Source organism: Chrysemys picta, chromosome 8 (genome assembly GCF_011386835.1).
Source record: "Chrysemys picta bellii isolate R12L10 chromosome 8, ASM1138683v2, whole genome shotgun sequence".
Taxonomy (NCBI): domain Eukaryota; kingdom Metazoa; phylum Chordata; order Testudines; family Emydidae; genus Chrysemys; species Chrysemys picta.
In genome coordinates this window covers 104,023,508-104,050,044 of record NC_088798.1, presented here as the reverse complement: position 1 = coordinate 104,050,044, position 26,537 = coordinate 104,023,508, and the positions used below count along the sequence as shown (strand labels likewise).

At 55.1% G+C, this 26,537-nt stretch overlaps 1 protein-coding gene across 2 annotated transcripts in view; it reads left to right on the top strand.

Annotated features, from left to right (window-relative positions):
• Nucleotides 1-212: 212 nt before the first annotated feature.
• Nucleotides 213-26,537, top strand: part of PDGFRB (platelet derived growth factor receptor beta) — a 56,450-nt gene continuing 30,125 nt past the window's right edge. The window contains exons 1-7 of one of the 2 annotated variants that reach the window (XM_065555096.1): nucleotides 213-784; nucleotides 13,994-14,181; nucleotides 20,001-20,074; nucleotides 22,088-22,375; nucleotides 22,884-23,150; nucleotides 26,018-26,145; nucleotides 26,262-26,436. In XM_065555096.1, the coding sequence (XP_065411168.1) occupies nucleotides 20,002-20,074; nucleotides 22,088-22,375; nucleotides 22,884-23,150; nucleotides 26,018-26,145; nucleotides 26,262-26,436 (931 nt within the window). In that variant the 5' untranslated portion in view covers nucleotides 213-784; nucleotides 13,994-14,181; nucleotide 20,001. The remainder of the gene's footprint in view (nucleotides 785-13,993; nucleotides 14,182-20,000; nucleotides 20,075-22,087; nucleotides 22,376-22,883; nucleotides 23,151-26,017; nucleotides 26,146-26,261; nucleotides 26,437-26,537) is intronic. The other variant, XM_065555095.1, reaches the window with a different exon arrangement.

The following is a 26,537-nucleotide window of genomic DNA, read 5'->3' as shown; positions in this document are numbered from 1 at the left end:
TGGGGACGCTGTGGCAGTCCTTGGAGGGCACATGCAGTCCCTTTAATACAGGCCTTCTTTAATACAACCATGAGTCAGCGGCTGGCGTGGGCAGTGGATTTTCTAAACATCCCCTCATATCCTGAGAAAGGGGGGGAAATGGAAAGGGGGGGGGAGAGGTTTGAAAAAACGACCGGGAGAAAGGCCAGAATTGAAAGCAGACAGAGAGAGAGAGAGAGCTGAGTCCATTCTTGTTTCCTCAAGTCCAAGGAGGAAAGGCAGGGCAGGGTGCTTGTCTCTGCTTTTGTTTTGCTTTGCGCTGGGAGCTGTGCAGAGCTCAGGTCCAAGCCCTCCCCCCCCCAGCTCTGAGTGAAACTCCCCCTTGGAGCTCGGTTCCTTTTTGTTTGTTTTGAATCGAAAGTTTTGGAAAAGGCTCCAGCTGGCAGGGGGCGGGGGAAGGACGGGAAGAAGTTTTCAAGACGGCTCCAGCCTTTTGCCTATTGGACCAAAGCCTCTCCCCGCAAGTTCTGTGCTTTTTCCAGTTGTATTTTTCCCCCACCGGCTGCCGGGTTGTTTCTCCGCAGCGCGGCACGGAAGGGCCCCCAGGCGCACGGCCCGCGGCGATGCTCTAGGGTCCGCTGAGATGCGCTAGAGGCAGGGCCAGGGCCCGTCCAGGGGAGCGGCCGGGAGCTGGGAGGAACGGAGCCGCTGGGGCAGGCGGCGGGCAGGGCAGGGCGATCGGGAGAAGAGGAGGAGGGAGAGGAATCGCTCGCGGCTGGAGGCTGGGGAGCGAGCCCCGCGCACGGTAAGCTGCGCGCCCGGGAGAGCTGCGCTGCGCTGCGCTCTGGTGGCTGGAAATCCCGTCGGGCGAGCCCCGCTGGGGAGGGGCGGGCAGGGGGGCAGGGGTCACGCTCAGCCCCGCGGCCAGGAGCCGCTTTCGGCTGGCGGGGAAAGGGGAAGAAGGGACCCCGCTGCCCAGCCTGGAAGCCGCCAGTCCAGGCAGCTGGATTCGCACCTGGCCCTCGCCCCGGGTCCTAGGATGTGCTGCCAAGCGCCCAGCTGCCGGGGAAGGGCCGGCAGGCGAGAGGGCTGCAGGGCGGCGCGGCATCCCGCCCGGACGGCCGGGGAAGTGAGCTGGGGCCCCGGCAGAGCCCGCTGGTGGTGCCCCGGGCGGGAGCAGCAATCAGGGCTGCGGGGATGCGCAGTTAGACCCGAGACAGCTGGGGAAGCCAGGGGGCTCCTGCCTTGCTGCTCGGTCCTTGCAACCCCCCGTCAGCCCTGTACAGTCTTGTGTGCTTCGCATCTGGCTCCTGCCCTGTAAGAGCCCTTTGCTATTGTAGGGCAGGGCTGGGACTGGGCCCTGGGAGACCAGGGCTCTGGCTGCTGGAGAAATGTCTAGGTAGATTGGATTAGCGGGACAGACCGATTCAGATCCTGGGGGCCTTGGGTCATGCTGGGCACCGCTGGTGACATAGCAAGGTCAGCCTTCCCCAGGGCGCATCCATCTACTGGCACGGCTACGAATCTGGCTGGCTTGTCCCAAGGGCAGCGCGCCCCTCTGGGGCTCATGGCTTGGTCCCTTGTGTGCAGCCCACACTGATCCAGGATGGCAGCAATTGCAAAGGTTAGCAGCATCTCTCCAGGACTTGGTCCTCGAAAGGGAAACACAAGGCTGATTAATGCCTCTGCAGCAGGACAGGAGGGCTCAGGAGATGGGCAGTGACTTTTCACCTCCTGGGCATTTGTTTCAGTGGTTTGAACATTGGCCTGCTAAACGCAGGGTTGTGAGTTCAATCCTTGAGGGGGCCACTTAGGGATCTGGGGCAAAATCAGTACTTGGTCCTGCTAGTGAAGGCAGGGGGCTGGACTTGATGACCTTTTGGGGTCCCTTCCAGTTCTAGGAGATAGGGTATCTCCATATATTATTATTTATTATTATTATTAGCAGGCTGGCTGTTTAGTGCTCTCTGGGGCGTGAGTTGGGGTCTTTCTCCAGTTCTTACTGGAGATATGCGCTCAGGTCACAAAAAGCACCACCCCAGCGACCTGGTAGTCTGAGCTGAGAGGCCGGAGTCTGAATGGGCCCCAGAGATTGAATTACCATCAAAGAAAGTCACATTGGTGGGGCACTGTGGGAGGAAGCAGGTACCCACATGGCCGGTACTCTGGTGCTCGAAAGCAGGGGTGTCACTCTGGTTCTACAGAGACGGCTGAGTTATGCTTTTAAGGGTGGTCTTTGGTCAACGGCCACAACATTCAGTCTAGTCTAGCCTGGCTCTGCAGCGGAGTGCCGCTCGTCTGAGTGGGAGCTTTGCAAAAGATCAAGGATTGAAGGGGGGTAATGGCAAATGTTAGGCCCTGCTTCAGGAAAGCTGTGAAACACCAGCTCCATTCCCCCCCCTCCCCTCCTCCCATTTCAATGGGAGTCAGGCGAGAGAGGGCCAGGGCCAGGGCCAGGAAAGGCGGCTATGATGTTCTGACAGTGAGACTGTGAAGGAGGCAGGGCTTCCCGAATGAATAACAAGCCCTTGGGTGGGGCTGATGGGAAGGTGGCCACATTTACTCTCTAGCCTCACATCAGAGGGTTATTAATGCAGGCTGGGACTTTCCAAGGGCTACGGGGGCCCGGGATGCAGTGTCAGTCTCAACCTGCAATTAGCCAAGGGAATTAGTGCTGGGCAGGACAGCCATGCCTATGACCGCGCTGAGATGAGGACCTGCTGGTTATCAGCCCAGCAGCAGGAATGGGGAGCATTTTCTTTGAGCCCAATCCTACAGCCCTTATTCAGGTGTGTGGGCCTCACTCACACAAGTAAGTCTGTGGGGGGGGCTTGTGAGGTGGTGACTGTCTCAGGCCCATGAAGCAGGGTGAAGTTTGGCTCTTACCTACTGTACCTGAGCATTGCAGGCTCCACTCTGCCCTGAGCTAACCCTCCACGGGGGTGGGTGGGAGTCTGCTGTTGTGAGCTGGGGACTGGACCAAATCCTGGCCCCATTTGTTGACTTCGATGGAGCCCAGCTCTGGCCCCGAGGCCGCCTGAAGGCTGGGATTGTTCTGGCTTTGTCAACGTCCTGTCAATGAAGGCCTCTGGGAGTTTGTTTGTTTTGTTTAAACAAAGGGGCTGAAATCCCAAAGAGGATCTTTGAGGGGATTGTATAAACCGGGTATTGTTTCCCCAAGCGCTGGAACCACTCCAGAAAGCTCCTTCTGCTCTGCTGGGCAAACAGGACATAATGAGGCTGGTTTGGGTTGTTATTCCCCCACCCCCTAAATGCCTAATTAGGCTCCCTGAACCAAACACCCCTCTGGCCCCCTCAGCTTCCAACCCTCCCCAGCGGGGCCTGCCTGGGTCTGGAGCTGCAGTGTCTTTCTGGACCCGAGCAATATATTGAAACTGAGCATTATTATGTTCATTGCGGTAGCACTTTGAGGCCCCCAGTGAGATCCAGGCCCCATTGTACTAATGGGGCACATACACCCAGCAAGAGACAGGAGAGCTCCCTGCCTAAGCAGACCAAGAAGGTTTTAGTATCCCCATTTTACAGATGGGGAACTGAGGCCCAGAGAGTCAGTGAGCTGCCTAAGGCCGCAGAGGAAGCCTGTGGCAGAGGTGGACATTGACCCCAGATCTCTCCTGGGCCTCGATCCAATGCTTCAGCCACAGGAGCAAATTGCACCTTGCAGTGCTGTGCTGCATGGCGTGTGTTGAGAGCCCGCACTGCCCTGTGAAGGGGGCAGGAACTGGAAGAGGAAGGGGCAGAAGGGACAGCGTGGAGGGAGAGGAAGTGCTAAGGTCAGGAGTGGAGCTTGCCCTGTGAAAGATGCACAGATGCTACCAGTCCATTGCCTCTCCCTGCAGCACAGGCATGTCCCACTCACAGGGTGCTGGAGACACCACTGCTGCTCCTCCCCCACCGTGCAGCGTGCTCCCTGCTGGCTGGGCGCTGCCCTCTTTCCCAGAGGGCTAGATCCATGTCCGAGATCAGTAAGAATGAGGATGGTTACATAAGGAGTCAGCAGATTGTCACTGAAAGGGCCGGTGCAGAAAACAAACCCAGGCAAGTCCCCATAAGAAATGATGCCCCCAGGCAACTAAAATTCAGTGAGAGGCGATGTAAATGACGTATATCCCTCTGTGGCGTTTGCTCTCCTATGCCTGCAGTGTACCCAATTGCCATGGCATACGCCCGCCTCCGAGCATCACACCTGCCTACACCCCTCACGCCAGCTCTCCTACATCCCTGGCTGCGCCCACCTCTCCCCAGCACTAGAGTACCCAATAGTGTGCCCCGGGAGAAAATCTGAAATTGGGGGTGGGGGTGGGAACAGGAACGAAGCCCTGTTCGGAGGGTGTGCAGATGAGTAAGTGCACTGGCCCATTGGACCTGTATATTGGGAGCAGAGACAGGCCTGGATCAAAAACCCAGTTCCCAAGGCACCTTGTGCCCACATCTGAAGAGGAGAATCCTTAGTTCCTGTCCCTCTTACCGAAGAACTCCGGGCAAGATGCGAGCAAGCTGGAACGTTTTGTCTCTGGTGGGCACTGGGCAGGAAGGGAATAAGCTCCCCATGGTTCCAACACCTCATGGAGCAGATGGACTTTTTGCCCTGCCCAGAAGGGGGTTTATCCCTTACTAGTGGCACTCCGTAGCCAGAGACCTGGCAGGCGACCTAAGCCAGCTGATGGATTCTGCAGGCCTGTCTCCTGCAGCCCTGCCCTGCGCGCTGGGTTCTCTGCCTTCATATTCTTGGCCTGCCCAGCACTGTAAGGGGCTGTGACTGAAATCTTAATGTTACCGAGACACAGTAATTGGCACCAATTAAATTGCTACATTCATGTTTGAATTGCTTTAACTGGCGAGACACACTGTCTTATTTATACAAAAAATATGTTTGCTTGTGGGTTTCTCTGAACTGGGGCCAGGAGAAAATCCACCATCGCAAGCCGCTTTTTCTGAAGGCGCATTCTCCCCTTGCGAATTGGAAGTCACTTCAGTTTCAATTTATTTGCCTGGAAACTGGTTGCAGAATAGAAGCCCCCCTTGTTTAAGGGATTGGGAGCTTCGACCACCTTTCAGAGCTCCCCCACCCCCCTTTGCACACAGCTGCCAAGCTTTTCTCCTCCAGCCTGGGAGCTTTTCAAGAGAACATGGATGTGGCTTTATTTAGGAAGGAGAATTCCTCCAGGACTAGGAACGCATATTGATCGTTCTCAAAGCTGTGTCTGGAGGGCCAAGAAGGGAAGGTAGCTTTGGGGGGCTGGCTGCAGCCAGAGACTGTCCTAGGAAAGCATGGAAATCCAGCTCAGATTAGTGTCCTCCCAAAGCGATTACCCGCTGTTCAGGGCAGGGCCAGCCCTTGAGTGAGGCCCCAGGGCATTAGAGTGATGGGATGAGAAGAATGGAATGCCAGGGTCCCAGCTCCCTTGCCCCTGTATGGAGGCACCAAAAGAAGAGGAAACCTTTCCAGGTTATAAAGGACAGGCTCCCCAGTCTCCGGCATCCACGGAGAGTGGCAGCGCCAGTGATGAGGTCTCCATCGCCTCTGCTGGAGCCATGACACTACATTTCTAGAGGATGGAAGCTCTAGTGGTTGGGCTCCCCGCCCCGCTCTACCCTGCTGCTGGAGAGAAGGTCAAGAGCTTGGCTTTGAGCACTCCCTCCTCCTACAGCCTAGAGCGGAGATCAGTGTGTGTTGGGACATCACCAGCTGCCTCTAGTGCCCCCAGCGCACTGGGATCCTAGTGGAAGTCCCTATCACTTCTCACGGGTGGACATCCCTTGCTCTCTGCCACGCCAGCTGCCCTTCAGGCTGGGCTTGGTGTTGGCAGGACTGGGGACACATTGCTGAGAGAATCTCTTCGACTCCTTCGAGGCCTTTCTGAGGGTGTCCCCAGCAAGCGGGGTGGACCGTGTCCGTCAGGTGGACCTGTGAGAGCAGCGGGTCTCCATCCCTGCCTGTGCTGCATAACCCTCCTGGCAAATGCACCCGGGCTCGTTCTCTGCCGCTCTTTGTCCGTCCCCACTCGCTCTCCTGTTTGCCCGTGAGAAGCCCCTTCAAAATGTTGTGATTGTAAGGGGGGGGGGGGCCTCCGCAGCTGTATCGCAGGGGTCTGACCTCAGCTTCCTGCTGAGCCGGCAGGAGGTTTGCTGCTTGGCATTTTGCAAGAGCGCAGGAATCTTTGCATGCGGCTGTGGCTGTCAGACCGCCAGGCCTGGAATGAGGAGGCCTTGGCTCTCCTTCCCCTTTTCCTATCTGTGGCTTTCCGGTCCCAGAAAGACAGCAAGGCTTATGGAGCACGCAGCTCCCCAGGAGCGGTGCTGGTGTCAGGGATTGATGGGGATGGAGCTGCTGACAAGCTAATTGGTTCAGGGGCTTGGGGAGCTCTGGCTCCGAGCCGGGTGGTCAGCGGAGTTACGCAGGGGATGAAACTGCCCCCCGTCTCTCTCGTGTGAAGCTGTGGGAAGTTTTTGACCCACCAGCTACTCAGTGAGCAAAACCCTCCTCTTCCATTGTGTGACTGCAATGCTCCAGTCTGACCCATGGGCGTCCCAGAAGGTCGAGTCAGCAGTTCCTCATGGGATCCTCCTCTCCCCTCCAGCTGCCCCCCCAAACATCCACCTTCCTCTTAGGGGCTGCTCGTCCCCTGCCACCCTTACATCCATTTTGCTTTTCCATCTTCTCCAAGGCAGTGACTAGAGCTGAACGGAACAATTCCCCCCACCAGTCCAATCGGCAGGAAATCTCAGCCCCACTGGTTTTGGAGCAGATGGTCCAAGGCACAGATGCCTCCGACGGTATCACTTAGCGTGTCTGTGGCACTTCCCATTACGGGATCTCAGAGTGCTCCAAATACTAATGGATGAGGCCTCACAGCATCCCCACCTATTTTTCCACATAGTGGCACCAGAGCACAGAGAGATCGAGGGGCCACATTCTCACACTTGTGCACGGGCCTGACTTGTGTGTGCACCCCTCTCCCCCCAGTATAGCTGCACCAGTGAGGGGTGTTTGCACCCGCTCTCCCGTCACACCTGTGCATGCGCATGAATCAGACTTCTGCATGCACGTTGATGTTGCATTATGCTTTTGAGAGGGTGGGCAGAAGCCACTTGCTCGTGGTCGCACAGGGGGTAAGTGGCAGAGCAAGGCCAGTGCCCAGATCTCCTGAGTCCTGCTCTGAATGCTTTAACCACAGACCATCTGCTCCCACCCCTTGCCTGTAGCATTTAGCCTGGCGCTTCCTACCCTGTGTTATTCTTTCCTCTGGGCACCACCAATCAGTGTGTCAGCTACACTGCTTAGCTCAGCCAGGGCCCCCTCAGGACCATACCTGGTATTTGTCTTCTGCTCCGTTCCGCTTCCTCCTTTCTTGTCTCTCTCTAATCTGCTGCTCACCGCTGTGCCTCTGAGCATAGGGTCTACATTGCACCCCAGTGATGTCCCATGAATATTTCCACCTGCCTCTTTGCACTGAGACATATTATTATCATTAATTATTTGTATTACAATAGCACCTACCAGCCCCAGTATGTCAAGCGCTGCATGTACACAGAGTGAGGGACAGTCCTGGTCCCCAGAGAGCTTACAAAAGAGGCAGAACACTTCGGGTCAGCAGCTGTCCTAATGGTCTGTGTTTGTACAGCGCCTAGCACCGTGGGCTCCCGGCCTGTTACTGAGGCTTCTAGGTTCCAGTGCGATGCAAATTCTAAAGAGTGGGAGGGAAAATAGAGGCACAGAGAGTGGAAGTGACCCTGCCCTAGATCACTGGCAGAGCCAGGAACAGCAGCCTAGTCTCCTGGTTCTGGTGCCCTATCCACTTAGCCATGCTACAGGAGAAGGAGAGCGGGAAGGGGTCACGTTCCACTGATTGCACCTCCTCCTAGGTCCCCTTCCTGGCTGCACCCTCTGCAATCACAAGAAGCTGCCCTGAACACACTTCCACAAACAGGCAAAGTGCCCCCGAAGCCCTTTCCAAGCGATTCCTCCCTGACCTCAAATCTGGAGAGCAGCTTAATCCTGGGCACAAGGACAAGAAGCTCCATAACTAAGCGATTAAGCCCGGGTCCTTCGCAGATGGTGGAGAATAGAAGATCAAATGCCTTCATCGGAGCGGTTTCATCTCCGTGCCTGGCAGTGACTGGCTAGTACTGCGTTTTCAAATTAGAGGCAGATTTATCTTCCTTGGTTCCCTCTGCTGTGCTGGGAAAATGCCCTGGTAGCTGCTCACTGCATTATGTGGGTTTCACTTTTTGGACTGAGAGATGTCTGTGTCCTTGGGCTTTGAGGAGCTCCCTGGTTCCATTCAACACCCTCTCTCTCTCTCTCTCTCTCACCCACACACCCACACACACACACACACAGCAGGCATGCCAACACAGCTTGCACACTCATGCAAGGACAGATGGGGCAGTCACACACGTACACAATACCTCCGAGCTAGCCCCGTTTTTTGTTACTCTAAATAGCTTACAACAGAAATGCTGAGTCACACAACCAGGGTTACACATGGTCCAGAGAGGAACCCCGCGTCATTGCAAGCCTCCTCCCCCTCTATTTTTGTGTTGTGTCCCTCCTCTTGGGCCTTTGTCAGAGGCTGTCAGGCCGATGAGCCGGCTGTGGGCACTGGGCGCGGGAGAGCTGTGTTTTGGCAGGAGGAGTGGGGGGCCAGGCCTGAGTTACTGTGAGATATGCACTGACACCTTGAGCGAGAGCACGGGAGGCAGCTGGTTCCTGAAGGAAAGGACCATCTGGGTTGATCTGGTGTATTCTGGTGCTCATGAAAGTGAGGCCCTGATAGTAACAAGGCTAGAGCCACGCTGAATATGGGCCTGATCCAAAGGTGATGGAAGTCAATGGGAGGCTCTCCACAGACTGCGATGGGCCTGGAATCGGGCCCTCTATGGGCTGGCTTCCCATCACGTTGCCAATGTTAAATCCTTCCAGTCTCACGCTGCTCGTTACCAGTAATGTCTCTTCTGGACTTTCTTCTTTTTCCTTTGTATAGAGAAAGGGCTGAGATTTTAAGCACCAGATAGTTTTATTCCTGGGCTAATTGCCAGGGTTTTTCCTTTGCATTTGCATTGATTGTCTGTAGGATTCACCGGCCTGTTTAGACGGGAAATCTCTGTACAATAAACCAGTAAAAACCAATCAAATCAATTATTAAAAAGAAATGAATTGGGCATTCAGGAAACTAAAGGACTGATGTCACTGACATGTGGAGCTGGAAATGACCATGCCAGCGCCCATCCCACTGCTCTACCTCCCTCCTGATTACCCACCCTCATGCTGCTCCAATGCTGGCCCTCTTCTAGATGTCCAAGGCCACTGAAGTCATTTCCCAGGGGGACTCAAGCCATGACTAAGATGAGGCCTCCAGCTGTGAAAGGCTTGTTTATGCATCCAATGTGCCACTTAACTCCTCCGCCCTCCTAGTCTTTATAATGCCTGTGACATTCTGGGGCTAGATCTTCAGCTGGTGTCAATTGGCCTAACTCCGTGGTAAATCAATACAGAGCCATTATCTCCAATGGAGCTACATAAGTTTACATTGACTGAGGATCCGCCGCTGGGTGTTTAACTCAAGGGTAAAATTTACTAGGACCAGAGTGGAGATCCTTCCAGTCCAATATTAGCGCATGGAGCTGTACATTGGATGGATCATGTTCGTCTGTAGCGTAACTTCACTGACCGCCATGAAGTCACTCGAAGGATGGATTTGGCCCTAAATAGGTAACTAGGATTCTTACTGAAAATGTTCATTTTTGGTATCTAAAGTCAGGCACCCACATCCATCTCTGGGCTCTGAAATTAAAGGCACCTGGTTTTCAGCCCACAGCTCCCACGGACTTCAGTGGGCTCTGAAAAGCAGGCTGCTTTCATTTAGGTGCCTAAATATGGATCTAACAACCATTAGGCACTGAAGTGTGACGATTTCGGCCCTCAAGTGTGACCCCTTTTATGCTAGCTTTGCTGTCTGATCAGGGCACGCTGTGAAAGTCACGCGTATGTATGGGGCAATAACGGAAGGGAATTTGGAAGGGGAGCCTGTATATAATATGAATCTGTCTCTGAGCCTAATCAGCTGTTCATTGTGGGCAGATCAAGGAGCGCTGGAAAACCCACCGAGAGAAGTCCCTTTTTGTAGAGGAGGCAGGGTAGCCTAGCAGATAGCACGGTGCTGTGGGCGTCAAGGGACCCACCACCGCTACTGACCTGCTGGGTGACTTGGCTGCATCTGTGAAATGGGGATAATGCTACTGACTTCCTTTGTAAAGCGCTTTGAGATCTGCTGACGAATATAGCTACATAAGAGCTGGATGTTACTATCGTAGCTGTGGGGTTTTCAGTTAGGAGGGTTGTTAGAGGAAAGGCTTGCAACATCCTGCTGACTTCAACAGGGGAAGAGCTAGACTGGCATGTACTAGATAATCACGCAGGGCCTGATTCTCATTCATACCTGTGCAAAGTGGGCCCAAAACTACCCGAGCAGAATGGCGGTAAGTTATACCCACTTTGCACTGGTGCAAATGGCTACACAGGCTGTGAGCAATGGTGAATCAGTCCCAGTCTAAACGGCCTAGACTGGAGCCAGGAAACTACATTTCAGCGAGCATGTATGTACCACGCATCTCTTGGGACTTTCCCCCAGCCCCCTGGCTTGGTTTCAGATTTCATACCTCTGTGTTTTATCATCAGTTGTTTATGGGCTTGGAAAGACAGTCTCTCCACATGTGTGCGCCTCCTAATTCCAGCCATGTGCTGGGAAAAGGCTCTCTGATGACAATCTGGCCTGTGAGTAAATGCAGTGTCATGGGAGCCTCTGGACCCCAGAGAGGGGATGTTGCAATTGAGGACAGTTCCAGCCAAAAAACACTCTGGTTTATTTAGATTAAAGGGTGGGAAAGAACTGGAGTCACGGAGGCGAGGTGGGGGTGGAGGAGACAAGGCAGAAGAGGAGACTCATTGCAAAGCCGTGGTTATTGAAGTTTTTAGAACTCACCTTGCCCTGTTCGAGGAAGAACAGTGGGTCCCCAAAAATGAGACCCCCTAGAGCTCCCAGTGGGCAAAGCCTGGCAGGAGAAAGTCCCCGGTGTGGATGAATGGAGCCAATACACGCTGATCATGGGATCCATACGATGCTTTTCATTGCACATGGGCACCTATGATCTCACTTACTGACTCAGATATAGCGAAACAAAGCAAAAATAAAGTCTGTTTTACTTCCAGCTAATTTACAACAGCTGCACTTTGCCTGCTTGGCAGAATTTTGGGTCCAGCAAAGCATTGTGGGAGATCCTGGAATCGCAGACAGGCTGGGACCTCATAAAAAAGAGCTAGAAATAGAAAATGAGAGGAAGAGAAGTGGCTTCGCTTTAGTGCCTGAGGCCTGGCTTCTCCCCACTTCTCTGTTCATTTCTTTGCCTTAGTTCTGCAGACAGTAAATATCAGATATCAAAAACCCCGATGGTTTGGGCTTGGTTCTGGGGTCCTTATTCCAACAAAACACAACTGATTAATGCCCCCTTTATCTGCCACTGTCTCCAATGGCAGGTTAGCCTGAGGAAGCAGGGGATGGTTTGGGCCCAGCAGGGGGAATTGGGATTGAAAGAGGAAGATAATAAAAGAGAAGGTGGGGCGACCCTTTCCAGAGGGCCTGGATTGCCTTCACGGAAGTGTGATGGCATGGATTCTAGCTATGGCTGGATTCTAGCTATATTTGCTGAGAGGTTGCCATGCATCCTGATTTTGGTGGGACAGGAACAGTTGGGTTGGGTCAGAGTGGTTGGGTCAGAGTTCACCATCCTGGCGGGTGGCATGCAGGGTCCTTATTGTCTTTCTCGGCCCAGCATAGCAGGGCCTGTCATCCTACGCTTCTATGTTACCTTCCTTCTCTTCAGCCCATTGGCTGCTCTCACTATCAACCTGCCTGATTTGCATGGTGGGTTCCCAGTATATTTGTATTTTTGGGAGCCCTATGAGATCATCTCATCCACCCCAGCCCCATTACACCCCAAAAGCCCGCCCTATGGGTTTCATATATGCCACTCCAAACCTCAGTTGCAGGGGGCAGTCGCTCACCAGAATACCAGGTGTTCACTCCCCTACCCCTATCCCCCCGAGTTCAAGGGTGTGCTTCCAGAACACCTCCTTCCCAGTAGAGTGAACTTGGGACTCCAGCTAGATTCCCATGTGGCTGTAGCCCTCATTGGTGTGGGGAAAAGGTGGACACATGACTGAGTGCACCCTAAAGCAGGACTGGTGCTATTGGGCACACAAACGGGACCTTTGCCCCCCACCCAAAACTATCTTCACGAGGCCCCAAATTCTTGTCAGAAAGGCCAAAATAGGTCCAGAGTTTTCCAGTGTGACGCAGTGGCGCAGCAGCAGATTGGACAGTCTTCCTCCTTTACTCTAAGTCATGGCAAAATACCGACACAGTGGCCAAATTTTACCTTTTTAAGTCTTGCAATCCAAGATTTTCCAGGGGTCTCACTAGCCTGGAGGGTTGGTTAGTTGTTTTGCAAATAGAGACATCCAGGGGCCCCAAAATACCCATTCCCCCAACAAGGGGATCCTAGAACCGGCCCTGCCCTAAAGGCTCAGAAACCAGAAGCTAGAACCCAAGAGAACCCTACATTTATTTTCAGTCTCATGCATTTTAAGCCAATCTCTTGATTTTGAGAGGGGGAGGGGCAGACTCGGGCGGTACTGTGTGTGATGCTTACTTCATTCATGTTTGCAAGAGCTGTGAGATCATGGGTGCTGGAGACAGGGGGAGCCAAAGGGCCATTGGCACCCCACCTTTTAAACAGGGGGGGCCATATCCCCCTCTTTAGAGAACCCAAACTCAGCAGGGCACAATGAGACTCAGGGGACCCAGGCCTTCCCCATTGCATTGGCCCATGACAAGAGCAGGTGGTGTAACGGTGGAGCCCCTTCCCCGTGGGCAAGACAGAGGGGCAGCCGGGCCAAATGTGAGTGAGTAGCATTGTGACCTGGCTCCCAGGATCATAACGCCACTCAGCTCTGAATCAGAGAAAAGATGGTCTACACAGGCGCGTCTGAGTCCCTGCACTAGTGCCTGAGCCAGCCTGGCATGATGGGCTCTCCTAGGGCATCATGGCACTGCTCTCCTGTTAGCTTCCTCCGGGCCTCTGCTCTTCACGCAGCCCTGGCGAGCTCCGAGGAGCAGCTGCGAGCAGGCTGCACTGGGCCTGAACTGAGGCCTGGTTCTGATGGCAGCCCGTGTGCCCTTCAATAGACGGCCGTGCTCTGAGCAGTGCAAGCTCCGGGCCTCTAGGCAGTGTTTGCCTTCGCGAGCCAAGCGGGACACACGGCGTCTGTGACGCTGCCTGGTTTGGAAGAGGCTGCTGGAGCGTGTGTGGGAGTGCCCATGCAGGGCTGCTGCTCCTTGTGGGGGTACCCAGAGTGCAGGGGGCGGGGGGGCTTCATTCCTCATCAGGAAACAAGTTGAGAAACCTGAGACTAGACGCCCAGGGGACTGTCTGCCTGGTGCCACACTGCTGCTACCTGGCCTCATGCTGCCCCCCCCCCCCCAACTTTTTCAGTCTTCCCTGTGCCCAGGTGTGAGACGCCTCGCCGGAAGCTGTTGCCCTGTACAAGCACTAAGGACTAGCGTTCAGAGCAGACGCGCTAGTGAAGTCAGCGCAATTTCTCGTCCTGTTACTTGTCCCATAAAAAGAACATCCGTGACAGTCGTGCCTGAGCCCTCCCAACATACCTCCAGTATTAGTAAAGGCGTCTTTGGCTTAATAACATCCTTGTGCAAGATCGCTGCCCAGAAGGGGTGGAAATGTCATGAATCAGTGTGATCCAGTGCTAGCCTGATAACGCTCCTCCGTGTGATGTTGCAACGTGGTCAGAGACAGATAACGTGGGCACACGCATCTCCAAGGAAAGGCAGGATGCTTTCCCCAGACAGAGGATGTACCAGTTACTAACATTAAACTGAGCGAGGAATTGAACCTGACCTTGTTCCCACTGCAGGACTTCCAAAGCGAGTTCATTGCCTTAGAAGACGTGACTTTGGCTGACCATCATTTGCCAGAGGGCGGCTGAGAAGTCACAGCTGCAACCAGCCCCTGCAGACAGGAAGCGAGGGGAGAATCAGTCCCCTGAGCGCTGAGAAACAGCACGCTCCAGCACAGAGGACCCAAGCCTGGGGTTCCAGAGAGGTGGGGGTCTATTCACAGCTCAGTCAGTGACCTGGGGCATGGCACGTCACCTGTTTGCCCTTCCATCCTTCGTCTGCCTTGCCTAGTTAGGTAGTCAGGTCTTCAAAGCCTGGACCCTGTCCACGCAGAGCTTAGCACAAAGGGCTCCCAGGCTTGGTTGGGGACTGTAATATTAACAATCAATCCAAAGAGGAGTGGTCAAAGGAGTTATTTTTATTCCATCACCGCATGCCGTGCCCTGAAAAGCAGCGACCAAGGGCCAGGGCTGTGATAACATTTAACAACTGCACCATGCACCTTTCCAAGGGCTTGTAAACTGGAAAGCACCAGCGCCGCCCCGTCCTCTATCTCGTGAATCCAGCTGGTTTGCTGTGCAGAATATCTCCACTGATCAATAGGAGCGACCCCTGCCTTGTGCTTGCTGACTGCAGACGCCTCGGGGAGGGCCTGACGGGATTAGAGATGAGATGTGATCTGACAATCAGGGCATGGTACAGATGCATAGAAGAAGGTTGCTTTGTATCCTGGTCCCATTTTGTCTGCATCCCCAATGCTTAGATTTAGTTCCGGGGTCCTGGTTCGGGCCCATCTGAGGGTAGCTGGGGGGGGGATTAGAACCCCAGATTCAGGCCTGTTCCAGGCCTGTCGTTTTGGAACTAAGCACCGAGGCAAGAAGCGAATCTGGAGGCTTTGGGACACTTTTCAGCACTGGCCTACGGGGGTGCAATCCCACTGACTGGACCGGAGCGACAGCAGCTTAGCGCAGAGGAAAGCTCCTGGTGTCACTGCCTGTAGGAGCCAGCGCAGGGCTGAGCCCCGTGCAGCAGCAGCAGCTGACAATGTGCCTTTCAGTGAGCGAAGGGCCTGTGTTTCCAACCCAGCCTGGGCTGCGTCCCAGAGCCAAATGACCTCCCGTCTCCTCTCCCAGCCAAATTCCTCTTTTAGAATAATAAACAGTTCAGCTCAGAAAACCTCCCCTGACAGGCTGCTAACGATCCCTTCGCACAGCCCTCTGGGGCAGAGATGGGGCGGAGAGGCCGGGCAGCACTGGCATGGCCAGAACCACGTCTATCTCCCGTGTGGGGTGGGGGAGGCCTCTGCCAGCGTTCAGAGAACTCCAGTCTGGCTAGTTTGAACCCCACCCTGTCGCCGTTGGGTGCTGGGATGAGGGAGGGGAGGAAGGCTACTCGCTGGAAAACCACGGGGAAACACACAAGGAGTCCGGAGTCCCGCTTAGCAGGGAGAGTCAAGTTGGGGGGGGGGGGGGGGGGAAGAAGCAAAAGCTGTATCTTAGCCCTGAACCAAGGCAGCCAATCCCCCCACTCTCTCTTTCCTCCTGCTCCTGGTTGGTGTGGAGAGCCATGCCCTGGGGTGGGCGGCCGCAGCGGTTCATTCCAGGGGCCCTGGTGGCAGTGGAATTCCCAGAGACGCCCCCTGGAGCAGAGTCACTCGGTGGAGCGTTGTCTGTCTGGCGCTGGGAGAGGAGGACAACAGCCTTTCAGCTGCTCCAGGCCAAGGCAAGAGGGTTCTGATCCAAACTGCCCCCACAGCTGGAGGGCAGAGGGGATAGGAAACTTCATGCACCAGGCAATTGCCCTCTATTAGGAGCCAGAATGAGGGATTCATGGGGAGCAATTACCGCACATCTGCCTACTGACTGGGGAGGGCCGTCCCTTACTTTGGAACATCTGGTGCTGGCCTGGGCTAGGACCTCAGGTCTGAGCTAGTCTGGCAATTCCTTTATATCTGCCTTCTGGTTTCTGAGCACTTGCATCACACTTGGGTCACATTTGCAGCCTTTTCATACAGTCCTAGAGTTCAAGGCCAGAAGGGGCCGCCAGACCCACAGGCCACTAAACTTCTCCACCCCCACCCACAGCCACCCCTGTATAGAGCCCAGTAACCTAGATTAGACTGAAGTGCTACAGCCCTCCAGACACTGAACTAGCGTGCCCCAGATCAGAGAACAGGCTTTTCTCTGCAACCAGGCGGGCTAGAAACTTCTTGTTGTTTCGATGAAAGCCGAGGGTCTCACCCTTATTCCAGGAGATGAGCTAGGAGGAAAAGAGCAGATATCACAAGAGTCGCAATATGACTGCCAGAGCTGGCAGTCCTGCAAGCCACCGCAACGCCCACTTCCTGAGACACTTTCCCATCTCCAGATGCAAAAGTCTGGGGCTAATTATTTGGGTTAGGTTTGAGGAGGTCAAACCTGACAACAGTTGATGGGATCCATGTGTCATGGAGCCTTTGGCTGGGTAGGAAAGCCTGTGTGTGTGTGAGAGAGAGAGAGAGAAAGAGAGAGTGCCACCTTTGTGACAGCAAGATGAATCTCGATAATAAATACATTCCATCCTCCAGAAAGGCGCCGTGTAAATAAAAACCAAACACACTCCCTCAACGACAGTGTCTCCTCCTCTCTTCTTTCCATCCTCGAGGCCAAGGAGAACATGCCAGCTGTGTAGCGAAGCAACTGGAGACGATATTAAGCATTTCCTGTAAGATGGGAAGAGTCTGTGTACGCCTCTCACCCTGCCAGAGCGGATATACAAAGGCGAGGTCGCTGCAGTCAGGGAGATGTCGCCATCTGTACGCCGTACAGGAAGTGTCTCCGATGGAAATGCCTTCTCGCAAACAGCAGGGTTATTAAAACCAGCTAGGAAGGCAGCCAGAGGCACGAGAAGGAGTATGCTGACAGCGCTGTCCTGACTGCTCTCTGGGCAAATGGTACTGGTGTTGCTTCAGTGTTACTAGCCAGCAAGTCTAAAAAAAAAGCAACCAAAACCCCCCAAAAGAAACAACAACAACAGAAGAGAAGAACATGCAAAACACCTTATTTGGTTTCTATTCTGTTTAGGTCCAGTAAAGAATAGAGAGAACTGTACATTATTTTTATTATTGAGTCTGAAAAAATCTCTACATAAATAAATTACAATGATTTGGACATGGATACATGCATATTTATTTGTTTTTCCTAAAGTTAATTAAGTGTTTTAGGAAAAATTGTCAGAGCGTCCACCAGCCAGAGTTGGTGGCCACGCTCTGAGGCCACCAAAAAATTTCTTGTGAGAACCCAAATGTGTGATGACACCACGCTGGGAGAGGCTGCAAGCACTTTGGAGGACAGGAGGTGGCTTGCTTGATGCATGGGAGAATTGTTCTGAAATCAACAATGTTCATTCAGTAAAGACAAGTGCAAAGTACTACACTTGGGATGGCAGAATCAAATGCACAATTACAACCTGGCGAATAGCTGGCTAGGGGATAGAACTGCAGAAAAGGAAGTGGGGGTGATAGTGGATCACCAACTGAATATGAGCCCGCAATGTGATAGAGTTGCAAAAAAGGCTGATTATCATTCTGGGACATATAAACAGGAGTGTGGTATGCAAGACATGGGAGGTAATTGTCCCATTCATGTCCCTGAAGGTAGAATAAGAAGTAATGAGCTTAATTTGCAGCAAGGGAGATTTAGGTGAGATATTAGGAAAAACGTCCTAACTCTAAGGATAGTTAAGAACTGAAATAAGTTACCCTGGGAGGTTGTGGACTCCCCGTGATTGGAAGTTTTTCAGAATGGGTTCGACAAACACGTGTCAGGGACGCTCTAGGTTTACTTGCTCCTGCCTGAGCATTGGGGGCTGGACTAGATGACCTCTCAAGGTCCCTTCCTACCCTACAGTTCTATGATTCTGGGTCAAGTTGCAAGTAGTACCTCACGCCGTGAGTGACCCCCATTGCAATCAAAGGGAATACTCATGGAGTAAAGTACTACTCAGCATGAGGGATGGGGATCAAAGTCGGGCCCCAGGTGAGGTTAATAGTGATAGTCTTTAGATCCTCTTTAAATCAAGACTGGATGTTTTTCTAAAAGAGCTGCCTTAGCTCAAACAGAAGTTATGGGCTCAGTGCATAGATTGGGCCCTGTCTAACACAGGAGGCCAGACTAGGTGATCATAATGGTCCCTTCTGGCCTTAAAATCTGAGTAACACACCTTGTCGAAGGTGGATTGTGGAACAAAACCAATTGTTGTTTGTCTTTGCCTTTACTGCGCAGTTAAGAAATATAAAGACGGCTAGCTACCGATCTCTCTATCCCTTCTCTGCTGCAGGATTAGGGCAAGATTCTTGGAGGACTTGACTAGTGATCTTACAGAAGTTGGCAGCCTAAGCAACATCTCACTCTTCTCCACAGAGGTGTGTCTACTAGCAAAGAAAAACCCAGACGACTGGGGCTCTGGGGGCTCGGGCTCGCGTAGCTCCAGCGGTGGGGCTGTTTCATTGCTGTATAGATTTCAGGCTGGAGAGCTCTGGGCACTCCCAACCTACAGGCTCCTAGAGCCTGGGCCTCAGCTTGAACCCAGAAGTCTACACAGCAATGAAACAGCCCAGCAGCCCGAGCTCCGTGAGCCTGAGTTGGCTGCCTGGGCCGGACGTGGGTTTTTCTTTGCTGTGTGGACATACCCTAAGTGCACTGACTCGCTCTCTGGGAAATATATCTCTGAAAAAGCAGGAAAGAAAGAAAACTAAAGCTTTAGGGAAAGTTGCTGAATAAGTCAGCAACCTGGCAGGATTTGCTGGTAAATCAGTTCTTTTCAAGCCAAAGCGAGAGAATAACAAAACCAGTGGATGACTGCACGTCATTTCAAAACCATTTCCCTCTCACGCCAAGCAGACACAGGCACAACCGCAGGGACAAGATGCAACGTCTCGGTGCAGTACCTAGAGCCAGAGTCGGCAACATTTTGTGCGCCACTGCTACAGCATTATTTCTTTAGATACTGGCATGACAAAGAGACTCCTGATCGGGGTCACATTGTTAATGAGATCACAAGCAGAGAGCTGCCTTTGCATTTGTCTCTTCATTAGCTGAGTCCAGATCCAACATTCCCCAGTGCTTTGCGAGGTCGGGGGTAATACCGGTGAAAGATGGTTCAGCCCATTACAGTGATCAGGCGCAACTGTGAAATTCAGGACTGGATCGGAGCTTTCTCTAAGTTCAGAGGTGCTGGATCCAAGGCTCACCTCTTGTTAATCCATCAGGTAGCTGTGCCTAGGAGGTGGCTTGCCATGAGGAATGGGGTTCCATGCTCTGTGTCCACACTGTGTTACTGCCCCTTTTGGATTCAGTGGCCGTGCGGGGTGAGATGGTCTATGTAGGCTCCTCCCTGTCACAGGGAGTTGTGGACAGTTTTCCCGCCAGGGTTTTTAGTGGGGAACCTTGTACTGTATCTGAGAGCAGGAGGAAGCGTTTGGTCAGACTCCTGGGTATTTTGGACCATGGCCTAGTGCAGCGGTTCTCAAACTTTAGCAACCCAAGGACCCCCATTTTGATTGAAACATTTTTGGGGACCCTCTACGCCACCCCTTCACTGAGGCCCCACCTCTGCCCTGCCCCTTCTCCGAGTTCTAGAACGCCCTAGGGATAGGATCCAACAGAGGGAAGTCAACAGCCAAAGGAATGTCAGAATAACAAGCTGGGGCCTTTTGCCTGGTGTATCCACCTGCAGCCTGATAGTACTCAAGAGGGGGCTGGGGGCAGATGGTGGGGTTAGGGCCCTCAGCGAGGGGGACTGCAGGAGGCTTGAGAAGGGGAGTAAACTCCACCAGCCTGGAACGTTGTCATCCTCAAACAAGCACAAATGCCTTGGAAACATGAAATAAAAAAATCCTGCTGCCTGCAGACACCCGGGGGCTGCACTGAGCTGGTCTGGGGGCGAGAGGGGGTGGGTAACAGAATAGTTAGGGACATGGGGGCTGACCCAGGAGTCCTTTCTGGTCTTGGTATCATTGCACTAATTCTGGGTTGCTTTGGACAGGATGCGGCCTGCAGTGCAGCTGAACCCCGCCATGCTGCTTCCATCTCTGAAGATGCTCCTCTTCTTCCTCGCAGGTGAGCGTGAGGATGACCCTTTGCTGACGTGTGAATTCCCCAAGGACGCTTCCTGCTATGGGGGCAGAATGAATGGGGCGACTGGGGGCAGTGGGGCTGGGATGGACACACACACCGGTGCACCCACCGTCCTATGCATAGACATCCACACACACACCCCAACAGGCAGACAAACACCCACACTATCATCTGTATTTAAAGGGCTAGTGTCACACATTTCTGGTCCAAATCGGGGCCCAATTTCCTTCTCCTACGGGGCTTTGATGCATGTGAGCTGTGTCGCGAGGAGGATTCCAGGGGCTACACGCGTGTCTCATCTTTGGGGTGCTCTGCCAGCCTAGGGATGAGCAATTCTTAGAAGCTGAGTCAGGACTCAGCTGCCATCGCACGCAGGGGATGAGGCAGATATCCCCACAGTCATTTGCTCCAGGCTCCCCGAATCTCCCCTCCCAGGTACATGCACAATAGGGCAAAAACTTGGCTTCAAAAATTGTTCTCGCTCTTCACTGCTCTGGGCCGGTGAGGTGCTTGTAGCTCAGCCTAGGACCTCACCTCAGCTGCACCCAGCCCTGGGTGGGAGGGCGCTGGGTGGAATCCTGTGTGTGCCCTCCAATTCCAGGGTGCTCCTTCCGCCAGGGACACGTGTGTAGGGGCAAGTCTGAGCAAAGAGCGCAGCTAGGAAGAGCTGACAGGGAGTGGCACAGGAAGCAATTCAGGAAGAAGTTGCCTTCTGTATCGCTTCCAAGGGATTTCCTGGAAAGTTTATTTTTGCTCCTCTTTTTTATTTTTGAAACCACATGGTCCAACCTCCTCCATGTCTCTTCCCACACGGCCCCGTGGGAACAAAGCCGATGGGGAGGGAGCTCCCGAGCGGTCCAGCTGTCACAGCTAACGTGGGTCCCTTCTGGGTCTTCAGAATATGCATCTGAGACCCTCAGTGAGGAGGGAGTGGGGCAAAATTGCAGCAGAACTAGGGTCATTTCTGTGGCACGTGCACTGTTGGCTACAAATGCAGCTCTTGGACTCAGCATTTCTGGGGCAAATAAACCAGAGCAAGGGGATTCATAGGAAGCCTGGCTCTCAGCAGGCTGTGAGGGGCCCTCCGGCTGCCACCTGGGCAGATACTCACAACACTGACCACCCCAAAAGACTCCCCCCCCCCAACCCAAGACCCCGAGGGCAAGTGTAAAGGCATCACGCCGTAAGATGATGAAGTTGGCTCAGTGCACAAACTTTTAACATCCAAGTTTTCAAAGGCTGGTGCCTGACTCAAACCCGGACAGTTTGCACACTCATCGGCTGTACCTTCTCATCCGGAATTTGCACGTGAAAACGGAGCTCTACAGCCCCTTGGGGTGCACCGTTACCTCATACACATGGGAGGTGGTCATTTAGGTACAGCGCAACACTGGGAGTCGGGAGGACCTGGGTTCTATTCATGCTGGGCCTCAGTTTTCCCATCTGTAAATGGGGATAATAAAACATATCTGCCTCTTAGTGTTGCTGGGAGGCTAAATGCATTAAAGAGGGTAATGAGGTTTGAGATCCCCAGAGGGAAGTATTCATTCGGATGGTATGGTTATTGCTGATGGCAGGTATGTGCTTGCAGATGTGGGAGCTCCATTCAAAACGTGAATGGCTGGAGGGGGGGCGGGGGGGTTCTGAAGCCAGCTAGAGGATTTTGACACACGCTCTCAATCAAATGAACAGGAGCTGTGTGTCTAAATCCCCTGGTCAGTTCTGAAAACCCCAGGCCGGGTGGCAGCAGCCAGCGTGTATGTGTATTAACAGCTGCGGTGATGCCAGCAGAGGGAGCTCCCATGTTGCTGTATGGATCTCAGCAAAGGGTGGCAACGGTTCGTAGTGATGGAGCCGTGGGTTCATTCCTGAATGCCACAACAGGTTACTTAACCTTACAAACCCAATACTCCTGCTCTAGGTCCTGATCCAGCCCCCACTGAGCTCAGGGGCTCCATTGCCCCCCTCTGGTTTAGTCCCTATGCCCTCTCCTAGGTTTGCCAGTCGTGGTGTCTCGAAGCAGCAAGCTGCACATTTCACGCAGCGACCCCGAAGTCGTCCTCAGTCTCTGGAGCAACTTCTCACTGACGTGCTCGGGGGAGGCCGAGGTGGTCTGGGAACGAGACATGCAGCCCATAGCCGCGCCGCTGGAGTGGAGAGACGGCACCTTCTCCAGCACGCTCACGCTCTGGAACGTGACAGGCAATGACACGGGGGAGTACGTCTGCACCTACAACCAATCCCAGAACCAGGAAAAACAGGCTGTCTATGTCTTTGTGCCAGGTAGGGGACAGAGCACCCCCATCCCCTCTCTGTTTGCATCTCGGGATGGAGGCCAGTGGAAGGATGGGGCTGAATTTGAAGATGGTAGAGGGGGGTTCCTCTGCTCTGCAGTAGGGCTGGGGGGGGAGCGACATGCGTGGGAGGCTGGAGTGGCCTATCTGCATCGAAGTGCCCCTACAGCCCCCCATCCCAGTGCAGGAGCCTGGTGCAGACCGCTAGAAGTATAGTGCCCCCAGGTTACGGGCCCCAGGTGGGAGAGGATCATTGGAAAGAAAAAGTGAGTGAAACTCACATCTTGGGGAACAAGGCACGCAGCCCTGATGGGACGTGTCCCTAGTAATAACCCCAGCAGCTTCGGGAGAGAAATGTCTGGGGGTTCAGCGCATCCGTCTCCAAGCAGAGGTGCTGTCCCATCCCGTGGCTAGTGGGCAGTTGCAATCAGGGCTGCAAAGCAAGTTCTTCTCCTGTCTCTTGTAACCGGATTGCCTTTCCCCTTTCCCTTCTGCAGACCCGTCCATCGTCTTCCTCCCCACAGGCCCCGAGGAACCATTCGTCTTCATCACTGGCTACAGCGAGGCCACCATCCCGTGCCGTGTGACTGACCCCCAGACCACGGTGACTCTCTATGAGAAGAAGGTGGAGAACCCAATTCCCGTGGTCTATGACAGGCAACAAGGCTTCACGGGGTTCTTCGAAGACAAGACCTACATCTGCAGGGCAACGCTGGGCGAGCGGGAGGTGGACTCTGACGCATATTACGTCTACAGAATCCAGGGTGAGAGATCTGCACCGGGGGATGGATCAGAGGGGTCTGGGCTGGTCTGTCTAAGGCAGGGGTGGGCAAACTTTTTGGCCTGAGGGCCATATTGGGTTTCGGAAATTGTATGAAGGGCCTCTTAGGGGAGGGGGGAGTGGCCGCCCCCCCATCCGCCCCTGCCCCCGGACTCCCAACCCCCTGTTCCCTGACGGCCCCCCTGGAACCCCTGCCCCATCCACCCCCCCTACTCCCTGTCCCCTGACCGCCCCCGGAACCCCCACCCTTGACTGCCCCCGCCACCCCATCCAACCCCTCCTCTCATTCCTGATGGCCCCCCCAGGACCCCTGCCCCATCCAACCACCCCTTCTCCCTGTTCTCTGACTGCCCCGGAACCCCTGCCCCTGACTGCCCCCTGCCGCCCCATCCAACTCCCCCTCCTTCCTGACTGCCCCACCCCCGGGATCCCTGCCCCCATTCAACCCCCGTTTCCCGCCCTCTGACCACCCCACCCCCTATCCACACCCCCGCCCTCTGACCACCCCCCGAACTCCCCTGCCCTCTATCCAACCCCCCTGCTCCCTGCCCCCTTACCGCGCTGCCTGGAGCACCGGTGGCTGGCAGCGCTACAGCCGTGCCGCCCGGCTGGAGCTGGGCCACGCCGCCACCACGCAGCACAGCGACCGGGTCAGGCCGGGCTCTGCAGCTGCGCTGCCCCAGGAGCTCACAGCCCCGCCACCCAGAGCATTGCGCTGGCGGTGGAGCGAGCTGAGGCTGCGGGGGAGGGGACAGGGTAGCCTCCCGGGGCAGGAGCTCGGGGGCCGGGCAGGACGATCCCGCGGGCCGGATGTGTGCCCACCTCTGGTCTAAGGGCAGCTTCAGCCTCTCTCCAGGCTAAATATCTTCTTTGGCTAAGCCTCGAGGCGAGGATGATGTCTGCCAAGTGGGGTCATTGGTGAGTTTTTAAGCGGCTGAGGAGGCCAATTCTTGCCCTGCAGATTTCCCCACAGAAGTGGCAGGTGTGATCTTGGAGGAGACGTAGTTGTTGGCTGGAGCGTTGTGCCCTTTCTTTCCTCCTTTGTCACTTCTCTGTCTCATGAGCCCGTCTGTTCTCCTCCAAGTGAGCTGTGGCTTGGTGTGTGGTGTGGCGCCACCAGGTGCTGTTCCACGCCGAGTCCTCCCAGTTTGTTGAGTTGATGCCTCCCTTTTTAAGGCTAAATATAGACTCCCTGCCTCATCCTAGCACCATGGTCCTAGGGCCCTGAACGCATCTGGCTCATCCCTGTGTGAGGCTGATGCTGCACCTTGGGGAGTTCCCAGCACAACAGTCTGCTAGAAGGCAGTCCTGCTGGAGAGATTCGGGCACTGCTTTCTATGGGCTACATTTTGCCCTCGTTCACCCCAACGGCTCTCCATTGGCTTTGCCATAATGAGCATATACCATGGTAAATAAAAGCAGAATCCAGGCCTCTGGGCTCGCTCAGTTCTGAGTTTCCGCCACAGCGCTCCAGCAGCACCCCCAAAAAGAGGAACAGGCTCTCCTCTCGGGACTGCAGACCCCCGTCCTTCCTGCCCGAGCCGTTCCTAATGACAAGCTCCGACGGCAGGCGTAGAGCTCAGCGTGGGCCCATGCACGCCTTCCCTGCTTTGCCCGCAGCTCCGCTCCTGGGGAAGGGGACGTTCTCACAGGGCAGTAAAGTGGGCACAAGGTGGAAGATGTCAGAGCCAGGGCCGGCTCCAGGCACCAGCCCACCAAGCATGTGCTTGGGGCGGCGCCTGGAGGGGGGCGGCGCGGCGGGGCGCTCCGGCCTGAGAGTGGGGCCGCGACTGGGCTCGCCACCCTCCCCCCGGCACTCTGGCCGGTCGGGGAGAGCGGGCCCCGGCCAGGCTCGCCGCCCTCCCCACAGCGCTCTGGCCGGTCGGGGAGAGCGGGGCCCCGGCCGGGCGTGCCAGCCAGTCAGGGAGAGCAGAGAGCTCCGGCGGCCTCACTGCCCTCCCCGCAGCGCTCTGGCCGCCGGGAAGAGTGGAGAGCCCCGGCTGGGCTCTCCACCCTGCTCCCGGCACTCTGGCCGCCGGGAGAGCGGGGCCCCGGCCGGGCACGCCAGCCAGTCGGGGAGAGCGGAGAGCCGCCGCGGGCTCACCGCCCTCCCCCCAGCGCTCTGGCCACCGGGGAGAGCGGAGAGCCCCGGCTGGGCTCTCCGCCCTGCTCCCGGCGCTGTGGCTGCCGGGGAGAGCAGAGAGCCCCAGCCGGGCTCCCAGCACTCTGCTCCCGGCTGGGCTCTCCGCCCTGCTCCCGGCGCTCTGGCTGCCAGGGAGAGCAGAGAGCTCTGGCCGCCAGGGAGAGCGGAGAGCCCCAGCCGGGCTCTCCGCCCTCCCCTGCCACGTTGGGGGAAGGGGGGGGGGCGGCGCATGGCTTTTCTGCCTAGGGCGGCAAAAAAGCCAGAGCCAGCCCTGGTCAGAGCCACGCTGGATTCCATCGAGAAAATGGCTTCCTCTTTGCCCCACCCACAGAATTCCCCTGGCTCCCCAGAGGTCCCTGGGCTCCCCAGGATCTCTTTAAGATCATGTCCCTGCCCGACTCCAGAGTGCTGGTCAGAGCCTGGGACATTTTGCCATTGAACTCAGCTGAGATTGTAATCCCTGTTCATTTGTATTTGCAGTAAAGCCTAGTGGCCTGTAACGCTAGGCACTGCACGGCCATCTTTGCCCCAGAGAGCTTACAGGCTGAGTAAAAGACAAGAGACACCAGGTGGATGCAGACAGATGGGGAGAACAAGGAAGCCATGAGACAATGATGGGAGGCAGTGGTCCCAGCATGCCACCTGCCTAGGGTTTGGCTCTCCCAAACATTGATTCACCCCTTGCTGTTTCACTCCCTCCTCTTTAGTCTCGTCCCTCAATGTTTCCATCCGCGCGGTGCAGACCATGGTGAAGCAAGGCGAGAACATCACCGTGATGTGCACTGTGAGCGGCAACGAAGTGGTGGATTTCAGCTGGTTTTACCCTCGCAAGGAGGTGAGTGCTGCAGCCCGCGCTCTGTAACCAGCCTGGCAGCTGCTCCCCTTGCCTGGCCTGGCGGTCTCGTCATTGCTGATCTCGTGGGGTGGGGGTCTCCTCTCTCCCCTGCGCAGGCAGGTAAGGCCGTGGAGCCTGTGACGGACTTTTTGCCTGGATCCAGCCATGACATCCGCTCCACCGTGACCATCCAGAATGCAGAGCTGGAGGACGCCGGCACCTACATCTGCCACGTCTCTGAGGTCTACCACCAGAATACGGACAAGAAGGACATTGAGGTCAACGTGATCGGTGCGTTGCCACACCCTCGAGGCCAGCTAGCTCTGGGCACCAGCTAGCCCTCCAACCTCTTTCATAGACTCATAGACTTTAAGGTCAGAAGGGACCATTAT